The sequence below is a fragment of the Sapajus apella genome, unplaced genomic scaffold (assembly GCF_009761245.1).
Source record: "Sapajus apella isolate SASKATOON/1434 unplaced genomic scaffold, GSC_monkey_1.0 scaffold24, whole genome shotgun sequence".
Taxonomy (NCBI): Eukaryota; Metazoa; Chordata; class Mammalia; order Primates; family Cebidae; genus Sapajus; species Sapajus apella.
In genome coordinates this window covers 23,068,529-23,087,769 of record NW_022436964.1, presented here as the reverse complement: position 1 = coordinate 23,087,769, position 19,241 = coordinate 23,068,529, and the positions used below count along the sequence as shown (strand labels likewise).

At 35.3% G+C, this 19,241-nt stretch overlaps 1 protein-coding gene across 7 annotated transcripts in view; it reads right to left on the bottom strand.

Moving 5' to 3' along the window:
* The window catches only part of KDM4C (lysine demethylase 4C), a 343,287-nt gene that overhangs the window by 139,388 nt on the left and 184,658 nt on the right, over window positions 1–19,241 (bottom strand). For 6 of the 7 annotated variants that reach the window (XM_032291097.1, XM_032291109.1, XM_032291099.1 and 3 more), the window contains 3 exons: window positions 10,814–10,995; window positions 8,738–8,951; window positions 6,840–6,916 (listed from right to left, as the gene is read on the bottom strand). In XM_032291097.1, the coding sequence (XP_032146988.1) occupies window positions 6,840–6,916; window positions 8,738–8,951; window positions 10,814–10,995 (473 nt within the window). Of the gene's footprint in view, window positions 1–4,691; window positions 4,741–6,839; window positions 6,917–8,737; window positions 8,952–10,813; window positions 10,996–19,241 lie in introns of all 7 variants that reach the window. The other variant, XM_032291102.1, reaches the window with a different exon arrangement.

Below are 19,241 nucleotides of genomic sequence, written 5' to 3'. Positions count from 1 at the left end.
AAAAAAACATTATAACTGATACTACAGAAATTCAAAGGATCATTAGTAGCTTCTAGGAGCAACTATATGCCAATAAATAGGAAAATCTACAAGAAATGGATAAATTCCTAGCAATATTCAACTTACTAAGATTGAACCATAAAGAAATCCAAAACCGAAACAGACCAATAACACATAATGAGATCAAAGCCATAATAAAAAGTCTCCAAATAAAGAAAAGCTCAGGACCCAATGGCTTCACTGCTGAATTCCACCAAACATTTAAATAAGAATATCAATCCTACCATAACTCTTCCAAAAAGTAGAAGAAGAAGAAACACTTCAAAGCTCACTCTGTGAAGACATTATTACCCTGATACCAAAACCAGACAAAGGAAATATCAAAAAATGAAAACCACAGGCCAATATCCCTGATGAAAACTGATGCAGGAATCTTCAACAAAATCCTAGCAAACCAAATTCAACAACACACTAAAAAGATCATTCATCATGACCAAGTGGGATTTATCCTAGAAATGCAAGGATGATTCAACATATGCAAATCAATCAATGTGATACATCATATGATTAGAATGAAGGATAAAAACCATATGATCGGCCAGGTGCAGTGGCTTATACCTGTAATCCCAGAACTTTAGCAGGCCCAGCCTGGTGGATCACTTGAGGCTAGGAGTTCAAGATCAGCTTGGCCAAATGTTGAAAACCTGTCTCTACTAAAAATATAAAAATTAGCCAGGTGGTGTGGTGGCACATGCCTGTAATCCCAGCTATGTGGGAGGCTGAGGCTAGAGAATCGCTTGAACCCGAGAGCAACAGAGCCAGACTCTGTCTCAAAAATAAATAAACAAATAACACACAAAAACCAAAAACCATATGTTCAATGCAATTGATGCTGAAAAGGCATCTGATAAAGTCCAACATCCCTTCATGAAAAATAACCCTCAAAAAAACTGGGTACAGAAGGTACATATCTCAACACAGTAAAAGCCATATATGACCAATCCACAGCTAAATTTAAACCCATCATTTTAAACGGTGAAAAACTGAAAGCCTTTCCTCTAAGACCTGGAACACAACAAGGATTCCTACTTTCAATACTGTTATTCAACACTGGAAACCCTAGCTAGCATAATCAGAAAAGAAGAAATAGATGGTATGCAAATTGGAAAGGAAGAATTCAAATTATCCTTGTTTGCAAATGATAATAATCTTGCACTGGAAAAAACTTGAAGACTACATCAAAAAACTTTTAGAACTGATAAAATTCAGTAAAGGTGCAGAAAATCAACATATAAAAACCAGGAGCACTTCTATATGCCAACAGTGAACAATCTAAAAAAGAAATCAAGAAAGTAATTCCATTTACATTAGCTACAAAGAAAAGTAAATACTTAGTATTTAACTTGATCAGAGAAGTGAAAGAGCTCTACAATGAAAACTATAAAACATTAATGCAAAAAATGAAGAGGTAAGAAAAAAATGGAAAGATATTCCATGTTCATGAACTGGAAGAATCAGTACTGTTAAAATGTCAGCACAACCTAAAGCTAGCTAAGGATTCAATGCAATCCCTACCAAAATACTAATGACATTCTTCACAGAAATAGAAAAAAGTCCTAAAATTTATATAGAATCACAAAAGACCCAGAACAACCAAAACTATCCTAAGCAAAAAGAACAAAAATGGAAGAATCATATTAGTTAACTTGAAATTATAATACAGAGCTCTAGTAAACAAAATGGTATGGTAATGGTTTAAAAACAGACACTTAGATCACTGGAAGAGAATAGAGATCCCAGAGGTAAATCCATACAGCTAGATCAGTGGAAAAGAATAGAGAACTGAGAGAAAGACATTTCTGAATTCTCTATTCTCCATACAGCTACAGTAAGCTCATTTTCAAAAAATTGACAAGAATATATACTGGGAAAAGGACAGTATCTTCAATAAATGGTGCTGGGAAAACTAGATATTTACATGCAAAAGAATGAAATTTGACCCCTATTTCTTTCCGTATACAAAAATCAAATCAAAATGGATTACAGGCTTAAATCTAAGACTTGAAACTATAAAACTAGTAATAGAAAATATTGGGGAAATTCCCCAAAATATTGGTCTTAGCAAAAATTTCTTCAGTAATACCCCACAAACACAGGTAACCAAAGTGAAAATAGATAAATGGGATCACATCAAGTTTAAAAGCTTCTGCACAGCAAAGAAAAATATTGAAGACTCAACCCACAGAAAGGCAGAAAATTTTGACAAAGGAATAATAACTAGAATATAAAAGGAGCTCAAATAACACTACAGGAAAAAAGTCTAACAATCTGATTAAAAAATGGGCAGAAGATCTGAATAGACATTTCTCAAAAGAAAATATACAGATGACAAACAGGTGTATGAAAAGGTGCTTGACCATTGACATTATTCACAATGAGAAAAAACTAACTGAACACATGGAGAGAGAGACTAGGCGGTTAGTTACTAGAGGCTAGGAAGGATATTAGAATCGGAATGGTTAACAGGAACAAAAAAAAAAGAAAAAAACCTAGTATTTGCTACACAACAGGGTGACTGCAGTCAAAAATAATTTAATTGTACATTTTAAAATAACTCAATGAGTATAACTGGATTGTTTGTAACACAAAGCATAGATGCTTGAAATGACGTATACCGTATTTCACCTGATGTGGTTATACATTGCATGCCTATCAAAGTATCTCATGCAATCCATAAATACATACACCTACAACTTACCTACAAAAATAACAAATAAAAATATTTTATAAAAAGTAGTGAGATATAGATGAAGTCAAAATAACAAGACAGCAATATCAGATACTAATATCAGAGTGTTGACTTTGGATACCTAAAATCTGGATTTGGTAATGTTTGGAATGTGCTCTAAAATGATTATATAATAAAGGAGCAAAAATTGCTCCAAAAGGAATGACATAAACCAAAAAGAGTTTCAATCAAACAGAGCTGAAAATGATAAAACAAAGCTGGTTTATAACCCATAAGTTAAATGCTATAGCTTTCCCATAGCTTTCAGATAATTTTATCTATTTATTTGGGTAATACTGAAATAGGGTAAAGCAGGGACTCAAAGCAATGATATCTAATTAGAATTATTAAGTATATAACCTGTATCCAAGGATTGACAGTTATTTGTGGAGTTCTTTGTATCATTTCATTTCAGTTGAGGTTGGGCATACAGCCATAATCCTAGAATCCAAATTAGGGTGCAATAAAAAATTGTAACTAATCTCTCCTCAAGCATACACAATTGAAGCTGCAATGTAATTTTTGGCTTTTATTTTAATTGACGTGAATGGAAAAGTAAGAAAATGGGAGCACAATGAATCAGAGTCCGGTCTAAACCTAACCATTAGAAATGGTGAAGACAAAGAAAGTCACAGACAAAGATCTGGCCCACATCACTATGATCTCTATCTTCATAATTTGAGTCCAGAGTGACATCTACTCTTTAGAATGGGAAAATAGAAAGAGAGCAGATCTATGCTTATTGACTCCAGTCACGCATACACCCTCCACTTTCTTTCTTGCCCAGATTGAAGCTGATAAAACTTGCTACATTTTAACATAAATGTATTTATTTATGCCTAGGAATGAGCGAAATAATCATAAATGTCTTTACTTCAAAAATATTATTAACTCTATGATATAGTACTTTTATAATAAAGTCTCTATTTTTAAAAAGAATCTTTAAAAAACAGAATTTTTATAGATACAATTCTCACATACCTCATAAAAAATGAACATGAGGTGTTCAAAAACACTTACCATAAAAGGTAATACCAATAGGACAATTACATTTGTTGCATAATCATGTGTCTCAAACTAAATATGATACAGGAATATTTTACATTCCTGATGTATAACCTTACCTTCACAAGGCAGGTTTTTAAAAAAAATTCCAGGAAATAATTAAGAATGAGAGTCAGTGAACTACAAGCCAACAATGAAATATCAACTGATTTCAGCTGCACTATTTGATTTCCAAGAGCTTCTTTAGAGGCTAGGGCTCCTCTGGAGTGTAAAACTGAAAATATAAGACTGATTGCTGAAGAAGTCAGGTTTAAGGTCTTTTAAAATGCAATCATTGCAGCCACAAAATTTAAAGAAATCATACTTAAGTGTTTAGTAAAAATTAATATTGCAACACTCACTGCCACACTAAATCACAGGGTTAAAGGCAGAATATCAATACTGTCAGTTACTTCTCTACAATAATTAAACTTCATTCAATTATTTTTCAACAGAAATAGGAAGGGAGGTTCACAGACAAAGTACGCTCAAATGGATATGCTGAAAAAACAACTGGATTCCACTGTGAATTCAGAACACTTACAGGTAGATATAGGAAATTATGTAGGTCTAAAAATCATTGTAATGTTTGACTCAAGAGTTCCCAGTTCAATTGCAAACTGATAGAGATCTACATAGTTTCAATATTAAAATACAAATGGCAAGATTGTATTTTTTGAGGGGGCAAGGAGTTAAAATTAATAGATGCTTTAAATCTATTCCAAAGAGTGATTAATCATAGTACTTTCTGTATAAAACATGCTACATGAAAACAGCGTAATCAATCAGAACCAGCTTTACAATCAGGGTGAGTGGCCTAGGCCTGGCCCTGGGTCTGCCATGCAAAGGACAATGGTACCTTGGACAACACGACTGCTCAGTGTGTGAGCACAGGAGCCAGGCAGTAACTGTGGATGGGATAGAGAACTCTTAATGCCTTGGTGAGCTGGATTAGATAATCTCTAGTTTCTAAACTTATGATTCAGGGTAAAGGAGAGAACATCACGGCCATACTGATTCTGCAATACTCTATGTTGGCTCACGTACTAAGAATAGGACCTATATAATAAATAAGAGGTTCATATATTTATCTAGTCCAGATTAGAATCAGGACTTCCTGGCTGTGTTAAATATGCCTTACATTTATTAACATAATAATCACATGAAAGGAAATATGATCATGTGTCACATAAAGGTATTTTGGTCAAAGATGGACTGCATTCATGACAGTAGTCCCATAAGATTGTAAGGCTGTATTTCTTTTGTACCTTTTCTACATTTAGGTACACAAATACTTACCATAGTGTTATAATTTCCTACACTACTCAGGACAATATGTATACATAGTATACCCCAGGTGTCTGGTGACTATACCATCCAGGTTTGTATAAGCACACTGTATGATGTTCACACAATGACAAAATTGCCTAATGATACACTTCTCAGAATGTACCCCTGTCATTAAGTAATGTATAACTGTACCAAAATGTTTCCTGTGCCCACTGATGCAGGGACTTCTTAAATGGGAGATAAAACCTCTAACATTAAATATACCAGATTATTTGGACCATAAATAATGTCCATACTTTTCTCCCTTCTTTTACTCTCCAAAGTGAATGCCAGTAATAAAAAAGATACCCCTCTCAGACTTACTGAGAACTAAATATACACAGTCATGACAAAAATTTTCATCATGCAAGGCGTATTGTTTATATTGTCATTCAGATTTTTAACTTCGGTTGCAAGGAAGTGTAATTCTTGTCATTAGAGATCACTGAGGAATAAAGTAAATGCTGCTACTACAGCTGAAATCATCAAGCTGAGCACCTGCTCTGAGCTCATGAGTGAGAGATACACTGCTGAGGTCTGATTGTTCTTCACCTTCAAGAATATATTGATTCCTCTTGAAAGACATATATTTTTTATTCTTTCAACTTTGGGAATCAATTGAAAGACAATTTCTAAGAAAAATTAAGGTAGAACTTAATCAGATGGCAACATATTTGACATAGATTATTGGAATGAAAATCAAAGATTCAAAGTAAGCTAAATTTCTTTATTATTATTATTGTTATTGTTGTTGTTATTTTCTTCTGCCCCATAAAATCTGCAGGAAAGTAGTAAGGTAAATTTTTAACAAAATCCTTAGGAAAAACAATTTAGATCAAGAGAAGCCATTGTCTCTAAAATCATTTGTTATTAAATGTTCTATCTAAAATTCACAGCAATGCCTGGCACAGACCAGAAACTCTAAAATTTATTAAGGTATAAATTGAAGGGATGAATAAATGGGGAAAGATCTCACGTTAGCTGAAAAATTGGATACTATGGCCAGGAACAGTGGCTCATGCCTATAAGGCCAGCACTTTGGGAGGCCAAGTTGAGAGGATCACTTGAGCCCAGCAATTCAAGAACAGCCTGGGCAACATAGTGAGACCTTGTCTCTGCAAAATAATTAAAAAATTAGCCAGGTATGGTGGCAAATGTCTATAGTCCCAGCTACCTGGGAAGCTGATGGGAAGATCACTTGAGCCCCGGAGTTCATGATTGTACCACCGCACTCCAATCTGGATGACGGAGCGAGACCTTGACTCAATAAAAGGAAAAGAAAAGTTGGATATGAATATGGTTTCTTCAGGGGTCACTGAAGATACCCCCACCCTGACTGTTACTTGAAATACTTATTTTCAAGTACTGCAAAATATTGCTGGATAAGAAAATGAAGCAAAATTCTGAGGCCTTGAAAATGTAAATGTGGACATAACAAACTGACAGTCCATGCAGATTCCTAAGTGTAAGACTGACACTTAGAAATGTACCTAATATTTCTACAATAGATGCAGAACCAACAGGTAAGATGCTTCTGAGAGGGAAGACTAGAAACACAAGGAAGTGTGGGATTGTACTTATAAGACCCTGAGCAATCTTATCTTTTACTTGACTCAAATGTGTCTACCGTGGGTAGGGTGAGAAGAAAGGTTAAGCAATACTAAAATAAGCCACTTACTGCTGTCCATGCATTTCTTTTGCACCGAGCACACAGCCATCCATCAGAGATCTCATGAGAAGGAATACCATAACAGCCTATAAAATAATAGAATGTAACCATGCATTAGGTCTTTTTCACCTTTAAAATATTGTAGATCTCAGTACTAAAATAAATAAAAATAGGACACTAGCCTACCACAGTGTCTTGATTCCTACTGCACAGAACAAAACATAAGCAAGGTGAATGTGAGTCTTATTGATAACTAATAACAACAGTTATAGAGAATACTTATGGAACATCTTCAATGGGTAATAAAATTTTAAACTGTCAAGTCTAGTAGTTTCTTCATGCACAGACATCTCAAAGTAAGTTGTAATCCATAGGACAAGGTTAAAAAATGTTAAAAATAATAAAATGAATACATTTTGACCTAATATTTTTAATTAATATAATTTTAAATTAATTCAAGAATTAAGTTTATCTACCTTTAACCTCAATGATAGGGCAAATGCTGCAAATTCAGAGTTCACAATGAAGGAGTATTTTCAATTCAATTTGTCTTTTCAGTTCATGCCTGACCCAAAGTAACTATCTAAGGGGATGGCTGATGGTGCAAATATACATAGCAATTATATGGCATCATAGAACACATGCCACTCTGACTTCTTGAGATAACAGAATTTTGAAATATTTAAATGAGTAATTTTTAATATCTCTGATATTAAAATTCCCTCCTTATAAGAGGGTTAAGATTCAATGAGTAATTTTTTTAAAATTTCTATAACATTTGAGATGGAAACAAAATAACAGAAATGTAATTTCCCGAGGAAAAAAACCTATCATAGATAAGCATGCCCATAAAATACTGACTTAAAGCATATGTGTATAAAATAGTATGGCTACACTGTATAGCTGCTACATTCAGAAATCAGATTGTATCCCAATTATTTTGTGTCCTGGTACTTTACCTATTGTATACACATAATAATGTAAGGTGTGTGTGTGTGTATTACAAATTGCCTTTAATACAAAAAGAAGATGGCTATTATTACATTTCAAGCAGATGGTGTTTGAATCCCTTGAGGAAGTAGATAGTATCTAATTAATAAATGATAGATGGAAACTGTTTCAACTCTAATATAAGGTGATTATTACTCCGAGGTAAATATAGAAGATAATATCTATATTATAAACCATGCAAACTACATTGATAGAGACAGGCCATACCTAAGTGTGTTTCTAGAATATGTAATTTAGTAAGATCTAGAATACTAAAATGCCTTAAAATAGAGTTGCAGTATATGAGATCCCATTTATATATTTTATAGGATTTACATAGCAGACCAATAAATATTTACCACTTAGCCAATTGTTAAAAATAATAAAATGAAATAGGTAATGAGACTATCTCAGTCCAGGGGTAAAATAACTGTAATGACTATCTCCCCTGGAAGGCAACAGAGATTTTTACCCTTATGAAATGCAAAAAATTTAACTCAGTACAATTCTCAGAATAACCGAAGGAACATTCATTTCTCTTTTAGAATTCACAAAGAAAAACAGTCATCAATCAATATCAGACTTTCAAATTAAGTTTTTATAAACTAGATCTTAAAGTAAGTAAAATTTAAGCATGTGAAAGGAAACCTCATGATGGAACTCTCATCTAGACCCCAAACAAACAAACCAACAAAAAAACCCCAGAACTGCTCTCCAATTATACTACATAAAAGAGGTGGAAAAAGAATGAATATACTAACTCATACTTTTACTAGAAGAAATGTGAAAAAAAATGATATAACCATTAAGAATGCCAATAGTCCATGCAACAGATTGACAGGTTCTAAAAAAGTGAGAAATAAAGATGATGTGAAATGCTGAAAAGCTAGTGATTGATGAATTATAGATCCATTTACTTGCATGAACCCGTACACAGCACTTTGCACAGGAAATCAGAAGACTTGTTCCATCCTCTTCAAGAAAGGCATTGGGTGGAGAATATTCTATATTTTCTTCACTATAAATAAAACACATCTCTGGTATGAGGGGCTTAGTCTTTCCTTCAGACATAACGACTTCATCTAATTTTGTCTCCCATCTAGCATCATTTTCTTCATTGCTGCTATCTGGCTGAAAAACACAACATTTCCACATGAGTGAAAAACATGGAAAAGAGCTCATCATTCTGGTCACTCAAATCCACTAACTCCTGTTCCAGACACTAACTTCTAACTTTTGTTCTTCCAGTTGTTCTTGACCAAACTACTAGTTTTTTATCAACGTTCCACCTCAGACTCCCACCCAAAAGCTAACCTCCAGGAACAAGACAATATTCTATATGTCTTGTTCATATAAGAAAGTGGCTAGCTATTAAAAATGTGTCTTTCCAAAATTAGTTCATGGAAAGCATCAATTCTTTTGCTTCTTCATATGCACTAGTGAACAGATCGGCTTTCACTTACTGAAGAATCATACCTTGCTACACTTGAAGGAATGTGCAAAGACCCGAGTTTTTATCTGTGCAGCAGTATTAAGAGAGGCTTTAAGGGGTTTTGCCTCATCACACTATTTGTAAGCAAGAGAGAGAGAGAACTGGCACATGTCACTAAATAAGAAAGGATAATGTATCAAACAAAATTATCAACTCATACCAAAAGGTATAAAAAATATGTTTAGTATTTACTTGAAACTGTAAGTAATGAATTACCTTACAGATTTTATATTACTAAATCTCCCCAAATCTTATTATTTTAGTTAGAATTTTTAATTATTGAGAAATATAGAGACAGATTATAATGTAGAAATAATTATCAATAAGTAGTTAAAACACAGAAATTCAATGACTAAAGGAAGAGAAAAATAATGTTTATCACTCACCAGTGCCACATTAAAAAACATAAAGGGAATAAATTATTTCCTCTGTTTACAAAGGTCTGAAAATATTAAGATATCACACATTTTCTTGCTTTGAAATGTCTGAACAGTTTATTTTTATAAGAAACTCTAAATCTTGAGTAAAGTATTTCTATTTCTAAAAATAAAAATATAACCTAAAACACAATGTTCGTGTCAATATATTTCATAATATATTATACCTTAAAATGAACTACACGGTGGAACCCTTACGAGACTCCTAAAGATCATTTCAACTCTTTGAGTGCTGAGGACCGTGACCTTTCATAAGCTGAGGTGCTATCGGTATAAGATCTATGCAATAATGCTGAAAACAACATCAAGCACAGCTGGCTGGTGAGGTTGAACTGGAAAATTTAGTATATATGAGTCTTGGCTGTGTCTTTTGCATGTTCCACATTTCAGGAAGGTGAAAGAAACATTTAAAATTTGGGCCTAGGGCTGATGTTTCTATTATTTGAGAATGACATTTTCAAACAAAAAACAGAGATTAAGTCTAAACTCTCTCTCTTTGAAAGCGTCTACCATTTGTAAGCTTTAAGTTCTGTGTTTCTTGGTAAAAGACGTGGAAAAGTTGAAAGTACCCCTCCCATGGAATAAAATAAGATAAAAAAGATTTGAGACACCAAGGTGGGAGGATCGCCTGAGGCCAGGAGTTCAAGAGTAGTCTAGGCAACCCAGTGAGACCCAGTCTCTACAATAGATAAAAAATAAATTTAAAAAGTTAGCCAGGCATAGTGGCTCACACCTATGGTCCTAGCTACTGTGGAAGCTGAGGCAGGAGGATCGCTTGAGCCAGGGTATGAGGCTGCAGGGAGTCATGACTGTGCCATTGCACTTCAGTGTGGGCAACAGAGCACAACCCTATCTCAAAACAAAAAGATAAAGTACTTTCAGAAAAGTGTCTCCCAAGGAGGACGTAGATCTGTTTGTGGTTCTGTGAAGGCCATCAGCTATCTAAGGATGACTGTCTTCCTTATGTGCAAAGGATGCCCGCAGCAATTTACAGTGATCCTGTGGTGTATGGTCACACAGAAAACACAGCAGTGAATGGAACTGTGACAGCATCTCCCCTTTACCTTGTGGTACGGCATGAGCAGAGTGCAGATGGCACAGTGTGGCTTCATCCTGGCCACTGTTGCATTATACTCTTGCTCGGCGGCGAAGTTAGGGGACTTCGTCTGCCAAAGGTGGATGAGAGGCTTCGCCCAAGACTCTGTTTCTTCCACTTCCTCCTCAATGGACAGAACCTCAGGCAATTCTTAAGGGAGAAGGCATGAAAATACCGTGAACATGGGAACCAGGGAAAACCATCACCCTGGATACAAAAGACGCAAACATTCAACAGAATCTGTGATATTAAGGCCAGAAACCAAATCTATTTTGTCTTCCAAATAAATCCTGAGAGAGGCAAAATAAGGGAAGTCGCTTTACAATCGTCCTCAGGCCTCAAACACTAGATCGGATCTCAAGGCCAGATAACCGCCCTCATTTTGTGACCCTCCCATCCCTGACAGTATAAATAACTACCCCATCCCCTCCTTCCCACATTACTCCTTCCGTGTCTCTACTGCTACGGTAAAAGCTCCAGTACTAAAACAGGTTTATGTGTATGAGATTATCTTCCAGTTATCAGAGAACTTCACAACCCAGAAACTACCTTGCCAATATTTCTACTTTCTTCATCTAACATAGTACATGGCTCAATAAAAGTTTAATTGAACTTCATTGAATTAACTTCTGTGTTCAAGAATTTATGACAATTAGCATTTACAGAGCAGCTATAAAGTACCAAGCAATATACTGGCATTACATGGATATAAAAGAAAATCCCTTGTCAGATCTTCTCCTTTGTTCCATAAAATACCCCTAGAGGGTCAAGTCTTTAAAATGCATGTTTCTTTATTTTCCCCTTTTTGAGACAGAATTTTGTTCTTGTCACCCAGACTGGAGTGCAATGGTGTGATCTCAGCTCACTGCAACCTCCGCCTCCCAAGTTCAAGCGATTCTCCTGCCTCAGCCTTCCAAGTAGCTGGGATTACAGGCATCCACCACCATGCCTGGCTAATTATTTTTGTATTTTTAGTAGAGATGGTGTTTCACTATGTTGGCCAGGCTTTCTCAAACTCCTGACCTCAGGTGATCCACCCATCTTGGCCTCCCAAAATGTTGGGCTTACAGGTATGAGTCACCTCACCCAGCCTAAAATGTATATTTATTTACTCCACAACAACAGCACTTCATAAAATGTTACAGAGCACCACAAAAATACAGAAAGACACAACATGTTAGAAAAAATTCTTCATCCCTATATCAGAGGACAGTACCTCAGAGCAAGTGGCCAGAATAAAAGCTGCACAGTCTAGGGCTGTGACACATTTTAGACATCCACATGAGTAGCTTTCATGGTCTGATAAATGAATATTGTAGAGCAATGTGCTTAACTACAATGCACTGGTGAGTGAGTGTGTTCCAGCCCTTGCCACGTTGACTTACCTGTTTTAGAAAATGTCAAATTAGATTTGCACTGATGGCAAAATGAGGAGGACTGAATGAGGCTGAAAATAACTCAAAATATATCAAATGCCAACTGAAGCATGAAGGGTACCTTATAACATTATAATAATCATGTTATCGTTGTTGTTATTATTTTTACAATGGAAAATGTGTGGTACTTACCCATGGGTAGAGTATTTGAAAACAAAAGAACCTTTGCCTATATTTGCAATGAAGCAATCTGACTCTAAATGTAGACTGTTTCTCACAGCACTTGACCTCACCATAACAGCAAAAGGAAATGTCTAAAAAATTATTATAGCACAGGATACATTACAGCTAATTTTATGGAGTTATGATTTAATACTGCACCTTTGTATTTGGTTACATCTATGTTTGTGTGCATATGTTGTGACAAATTTTAACTTTTTATAATAGATTTATGTTTATGGTAGTAAATGATAAAATGGTGTTATATTTGCATATATTTTATGCATTCGTGACATATCTTTTTCTTTTTTTCAATATTTCTAGGCTACATGATTCATTTGAGAGTTTTTTCAAATTATTCCAGGTTTGCAAAAAATGTTCTAATGTATTTATTGAAAAAAAAAATTGCAATGTAAGTAGACCTAAACAACTCGAACCAATGATGTTCAAGGAGTCAACTGGAATTGAATGATAACTGCAGTTTTCAAAATATGATCTGTGAACTCCAGGGGATGCTCAATCCTGTTGCATGGCATCTGTAGAGTCAAAACTACTTTCATAATAACACACATGTTATTTACCTATATTACTCAGTTAAGATCTGGAACGGTGATATAAACCAGTAGACAGTAAAACTGTTGGTGCCTCAGCATGAATCAAGGTAGTGGCACCAAAGCAATCATTATATTGACTACCTTATAATAACAGAGGGAACAAAAAGGCAGTTTCTCTTAATAATGCCTTGATGGGGGGGAAGCATCGATTTTATTAAATCTGTGAAAAAAAGGAATGTATGCATACAATATTTCTGTATATACTGAAGTTCAACAGTGATCTTTTAAAAGGCACTTGTGTAATTAATTGAATTGCAGGTTGAATTACCTGCCATTTTCACGGAACACCATTTTTCCATGAAAAAAATTATTAGCAAACTACAATCATTCAGACTTGGGTGGTTGGCAGGAATTTTCTTGAAAATAAACCAAAAAAAGAGTCATTTTTAAAAAAAACAACTAGAGTATTTGTCAACAATGCTAAAAATCAAACTTAGGAGTCACAATTAAAATTTCTAGAAAATCTGTATCCATTATTGTAAGTTCAATAGCTTCCAAATGCTTAAAACTGTCTCTGGTGAAAGTGATAATAAAATGATTGTAATTTTTTATACCAGATAAAGAGATGTGTCAACACCTAAAAGATCTGGATAACTCAGATCTTTGTTTACTAATGCACAGTATTAAATATCATGCATGGATGAAAAAGCCATTTAAAATCCAAGATATACCAATGAATTTTCAGCTTAATAGAGTTCAAAAAGTTCACTGATACGATTTTAAATTCCACACTGAAACCAAATTACTATTTGTCAGCTTTTGATAAAGAGTCAAAGAAGAATGTCCATAACTATCTAGAAAGGCTATTAAAATACTGTTTGCTCCCTTTCCAACCACATTGTCTATGGGAAGCTGAAATTCTCATGATAAGAGATTGAATGCAGAAGCAAATAAATAAAGTAATCTAGTTGTCTTTTATTAAAACCAATACTAAAGACATTTGCAAAAAAATATAACTAACATCTCCCCAATCTGCAGGCCTGGTAACTACCACCCTAATCTCTGCTTCTACAAGTTTGACTTTTTTAGATTCCACATATAAGTGAGCCGATGTGGTATCTGTCTTTCTGTTCCTGGTTTAATTCACTTATCATAATGTTCACCAGGTTCATCCATGGAGCAGCAAATGTCAGGATTTCCTTCTTTTATAAGTATTCAACTGTGTATACATACCACATTTTCCTTATCCATTCTTTGACTGACAGACACTTGAGATTGATTTCATATTGTAGCTATTGTGAATAATGCTGAATGAATGTATCAGTGCAGATATCTCTTTGACATATTGATTTCATTTCCCTTATAATCTTTGGACATATACCCAGATGGGAATTTCTGGATAAAATGGTAGATCTATTTTTAATTTTTTCCAGCAATCTCCATACTGTTATCCATAATGGCTGTACTAATTTACATTCCCACCAACAGTGTACAAAGGTTCCCATTTCTCTATATCCTAACCAACGCTTATTGTCTTTTTGATAATAGCCATTCTAATAAGAATAAGAAGTGAGGCTTTCATTTGTACTTTCCTAATGAGCTGTGACATAGAGTGTTTTTTCATATAACTGTTGGCCATCTTTATGTCTTCTGAGAAACATCTATTCGGGTCCTTTTCCCGATTTTAATCCTTATGATTTTCTTGCTACTTAGTTGTTTAATTTCCTTATATATTTGGGATATTAACAACTGATCAGAGATATGGTTTGTAAGTATTTTCCCATACTTTCTGTAGGTTGCCTCTTTACTCTGTTCATTTCTTCCTTTCCTGTGCAGAAGTATGTTTGATAAAATCCCATATATATAAATTTTCTTTTGTTGCCTGTGCTTTTGGAGTGCAATCGCAACAAAAGCAAAAATTGACAAATGGGATCTAATTAAACTAAAAAGCATCTGCACAGCAAAGGAAACTATATCAACAGAGTGAACAGACAAACTACAGAATGGGAGAAAATTATTCCAAACTATGCATTGGACAAAGGTCTAATATTCAGCATATATAAGGAACTGAATCAAATTTACAAGAAAAAAAAACAACCCCATCAAAAACTAGGCAGAGGACATGAACAGACACTTTCCAAACGACAGCCGAGGTCTATTGAGTCATGCCAGGATCTTGGGTTACTGTGGGCCAGCTTGGCACTAAAGATCCAGTGGATCCCTATCAACTAGAAACACAGAGATGGTCCCGGATCCTTGTTCTGTGGGAGTTGGCCCAATGCCAGCATCTTCTGTGGTAGACCTGTACACTGGGTTCACTGGGGCAGGCATGAAACTCAGGTCCATAATGGCTGGTCTAGATCCTAGGCCAGGGGACCAGCTTGGAGCTTGGGTCTGTGAGGGCTATCTTGGCTCTGGAGTGGGTATGGAGTCCGGGACTACAAATGCTGGCTACTGTTGAGGCAGGCTTAGAGGCTAGCTCTGTGGGTGCTGGTCTGGAGTCTAAGGATGTGGGTACTGGCCTGGCACTTAAGCTAGTCTTGAGGATGAGAGATGGTGTGACACTGGGGCAATCCTGGAAGGACAGTCTGCAAGTACCAGCCAGTAATCTAGGGCTGTGGGACTGTGGGGTGCTGGGTTTCACTGCAACAGACCTTAGATTGGGATCTGAGGGAAAATCTGATTCTCATGTCACTCTCCTTTCCACAAAGGTATCCCTATCCCTCTCCTCACTGTACTGCCTGAGGTTAGGGGATGATAATACAGGTAATGTAAAATTGTCCTTCCTATCTCTTCAATGCATCTTTTCCCATTTCTGTGCTACACCCACATGCCATCATCTCTCATCTGGTTCTCTTAGCTCTTTTGAAGGCATTTTTCAGGATTGACAGTTGTTTAATTGATGCTTCTGCCAGGGCACAAGTGCTGTGAAGTCATATTGCACTGACTTGCTGATGTTTCTAATTATTTTTTATGGTTTGGGAAAAATCATTTTTTAATGAAAATAAATGTAACTGTTTATGTAAACGGAGTTTTTATTACTACTTTTAAATGAATTAATATAATTTAAATTTCTCTGGTGTGATTTCCAATAAATAAATATCAATAAAATAAACCCACAAAAAAGAAAATAAAAGAATCTTCTTTTAGGTCCTCAAGAGTTAAGAACATAATGTTCCTGAGACCAAAAAGACTGAGAACCAGTGGCATGTACATGTATATTTTTCTAAAAGTACTATTATCACAGTCACTGCTAAACAATACAGCTCTCAAAAACAGCTGGTGTAGGCTTTGCTCTTACAGCCAAGCAATAACTTCATAAACAGCTTGCCTTAATCAATTTGCAATCCTTCAGCAAAAAGAAAACAAGAGTCAGCACAAGCAAAAAGGCCTCCTTTCTCCTTAAGTTTCTTCATGAATGTCTCCAAGGTTTCCCAGAAATTGAGGGGAAAAAAAAAGATTTTATGCGAATAGTACTTAATTTTTTTCTTTCCCGGTCAGTGAGCCTCTTACTTCATGGTGGAAACCACAGACTCCTAGACTAATATTTTTACAAAAACATTGTCATTTCTTGTAGCAAGTAACATGCAGTCAAGAAAACCATGAGTCTAAATACAAAGCAGTTCCTCAAATCTATATCAGCCTTTCAAAATTTGCAGAACCCCAGTATACCAGGCACCAAGGTATCAGAAACTTTGTCCTAAATAAGGAAACATAAGCATTAGCTAAAAGGGTCATTCTATGTAAGAGGGCCAGCCCGCAAACAAACACCACTATGAGGTGGGCATGGGGAAACCCAATACAAACTTGGATAAATGTATTGAAGAAAGCTGTTGAAAATACTGCTGCCTTACCAACAATACCTTCAATTGCTTTTTTCACATTTTTAATCGCCATGTCAATAAAAACAAAAATTTATTTTATAAACTCATTTTTTTTCAAAGTTGCCTATAGATGAAACTCCTGGATCATATACACAATAGACTGAAATTGCTGTTTTACAGTAGTATTAAAAGTATTCATTCTCACTTAGACCCAAGAAACCAATCATTGCCTCTTACTCTGAATATTTCTGGCAGAATTAAAACCTCGTGGACAAAGGCAGTAGAAATAGCTATGCAAGCAGGACCCAAGAATAGTCCTCAAGAAGAAATATGAGTTAAAACAAAAATATTTAATTTATATGTGTGTGTGCAGGCTGGGTATTAAGAAACTGACCATAACTTCAGTGTCTACAATTACCTATAGATAAAATCACAGTAATTAGTCACTCACAGCCAGCTTACAACCCTCCTTTCTTAACCTTTCCCATGATGTCGTAAATGCATCCCCAAAACTATTCTCCCTGCTTGCCAAGAAGAAGGAGCCCCATTAAATTGAAGCACAGGGAATCCTCAAAACTTTTTGGCTCTAATAAGACAGGCTTGCTCAAATTCACCTTGAGAATCTTAAGAGATTCACAGAATCTTCAAAAGTTTTCCACTTTTACTAATTTGCCATATTCCCACAGATTAATAAAACTTCCCAAGGTGAGGAAGGGTCACACTGAGAAGATGTTCTCAGCAACTGTGTAAACATACAAAATTTATTTTAATGATTATTTATTTTTGGTTGCTTTTTATATACATTAATTTGTATTACTTTTCATACAAAGTAAAAATAAATTTTACATAAAAGAAAAAAGTCACAGTGGAAAATATATATTTGAAAACATTAGTCCAATTGACACAAAACTACTCTAAGATAAGTATGGCTTTAAGTGTAGAGCTCTGATCCAACCCATCAGAAAATTTAAAAATATGTACTTTTTAAAAATTTATCAGAATAAGTTAAAATTATGTTTCATTCATGTAATCTACATAGTCTTGGTTGGGTGATAATTCTAAACCTGTTTCTCAATTTGTAAAATGAATATAAGATTACTCAAATGTCAGCGTTTTCCAACAAGTCACAAGAGATAGCCATAAAGCTGCTATTTGTTGGCATGTGCAACCTAGTACTTCAGTACATGATGATCCTTCCCCTCTGGGCCTCCAGTATCATCTCTGCAAAGGTCATCCAAAAAATTTCTTAAAATGTATGCCATAAATACTAACCTTTTAAAATGACAACACAGATTAGAACAGAGCCAGTCTAGACAGATACCAAGTTATTTCCTATATGTAAGTATTTCCATCAAAACATTTATTTACCCTTCTAGGGAAAATTAAAGCCTTTATTCTCCCATTCACTCAAAAACATCACTGAATATGATTCATGATAATAAAGAGATGAATGTCCTTTACAAATTATCCAAAAGAATCTTTTTTAAAATAACCAAATAAATTATGGCACAGTTCTATAATGCATACATTAGAAGAAATGGTTTTAAAGACTGATGAAATATACAATATGAATATATACATTATACAACATATTAGTTGAATATAATATTAAAATCAATAAAAAATGGGAACACAAAAGTGTGTATAGGGAATATTGCCAATTCTATTTAAAACAAGATAAATAACCGGGAAAAAGAGGCTTTTTAAACTTTCGTAATTATAAAAATATATCATCTTAAAAGGTTTTTTTAAAACTGCTGTCAGTAGGTCGGGCGCGGTGGCTCAAGCCTGTAATCCCAGCACTTTGGGAGGCCGAGGCGGGTGGATCACGAGGTCAAGAGATCGAGACCATCCTGGTCAACATGGTGAAACCCCGTCTCTACTAAAAATACAAAAACATTAGCTGGGCATGGTGGCGCGCGCATGTAATCCCAGCTACTCAGGAGGTTGAGGCAGGAGAATTGCCTGAACCCAGGAGGCGGAGATTGCAGTGAGCCGAGATCGCGCCATTGCACTCCAGCCTGGGTAACAAGCAAAATTTTTCTCCCCAAATATAAAAAAAAAAAAAAAAAACTGCTGTCAGAATAATATTAGGTGACAACTATGAACTAGGGGAAACCTTGCCTTAAGAACAGATTTTTGCCAGACTTATTCACTCATATAGTCTCTTTGAACAAATTTTGCTATGTGTAAATGATGTCCATTAAGAGAAACATTTGGGCCACTTGTGAAAGGGCTGCTGCCAGGACTTAAGGATGGAACTCAGCAGATGAGAAAAGCTACCAAATCCACTACAGTACAATTTCCCTTTGCCAAACACCACAATGATTCTGCTGCTTGGGGTGATGTTCCAGTGAGGTGCTCTGGCTGCTACACCACCATTCTCTGCTATGAAGAGCACAGCAGCGTCTGTTACGTTTCAG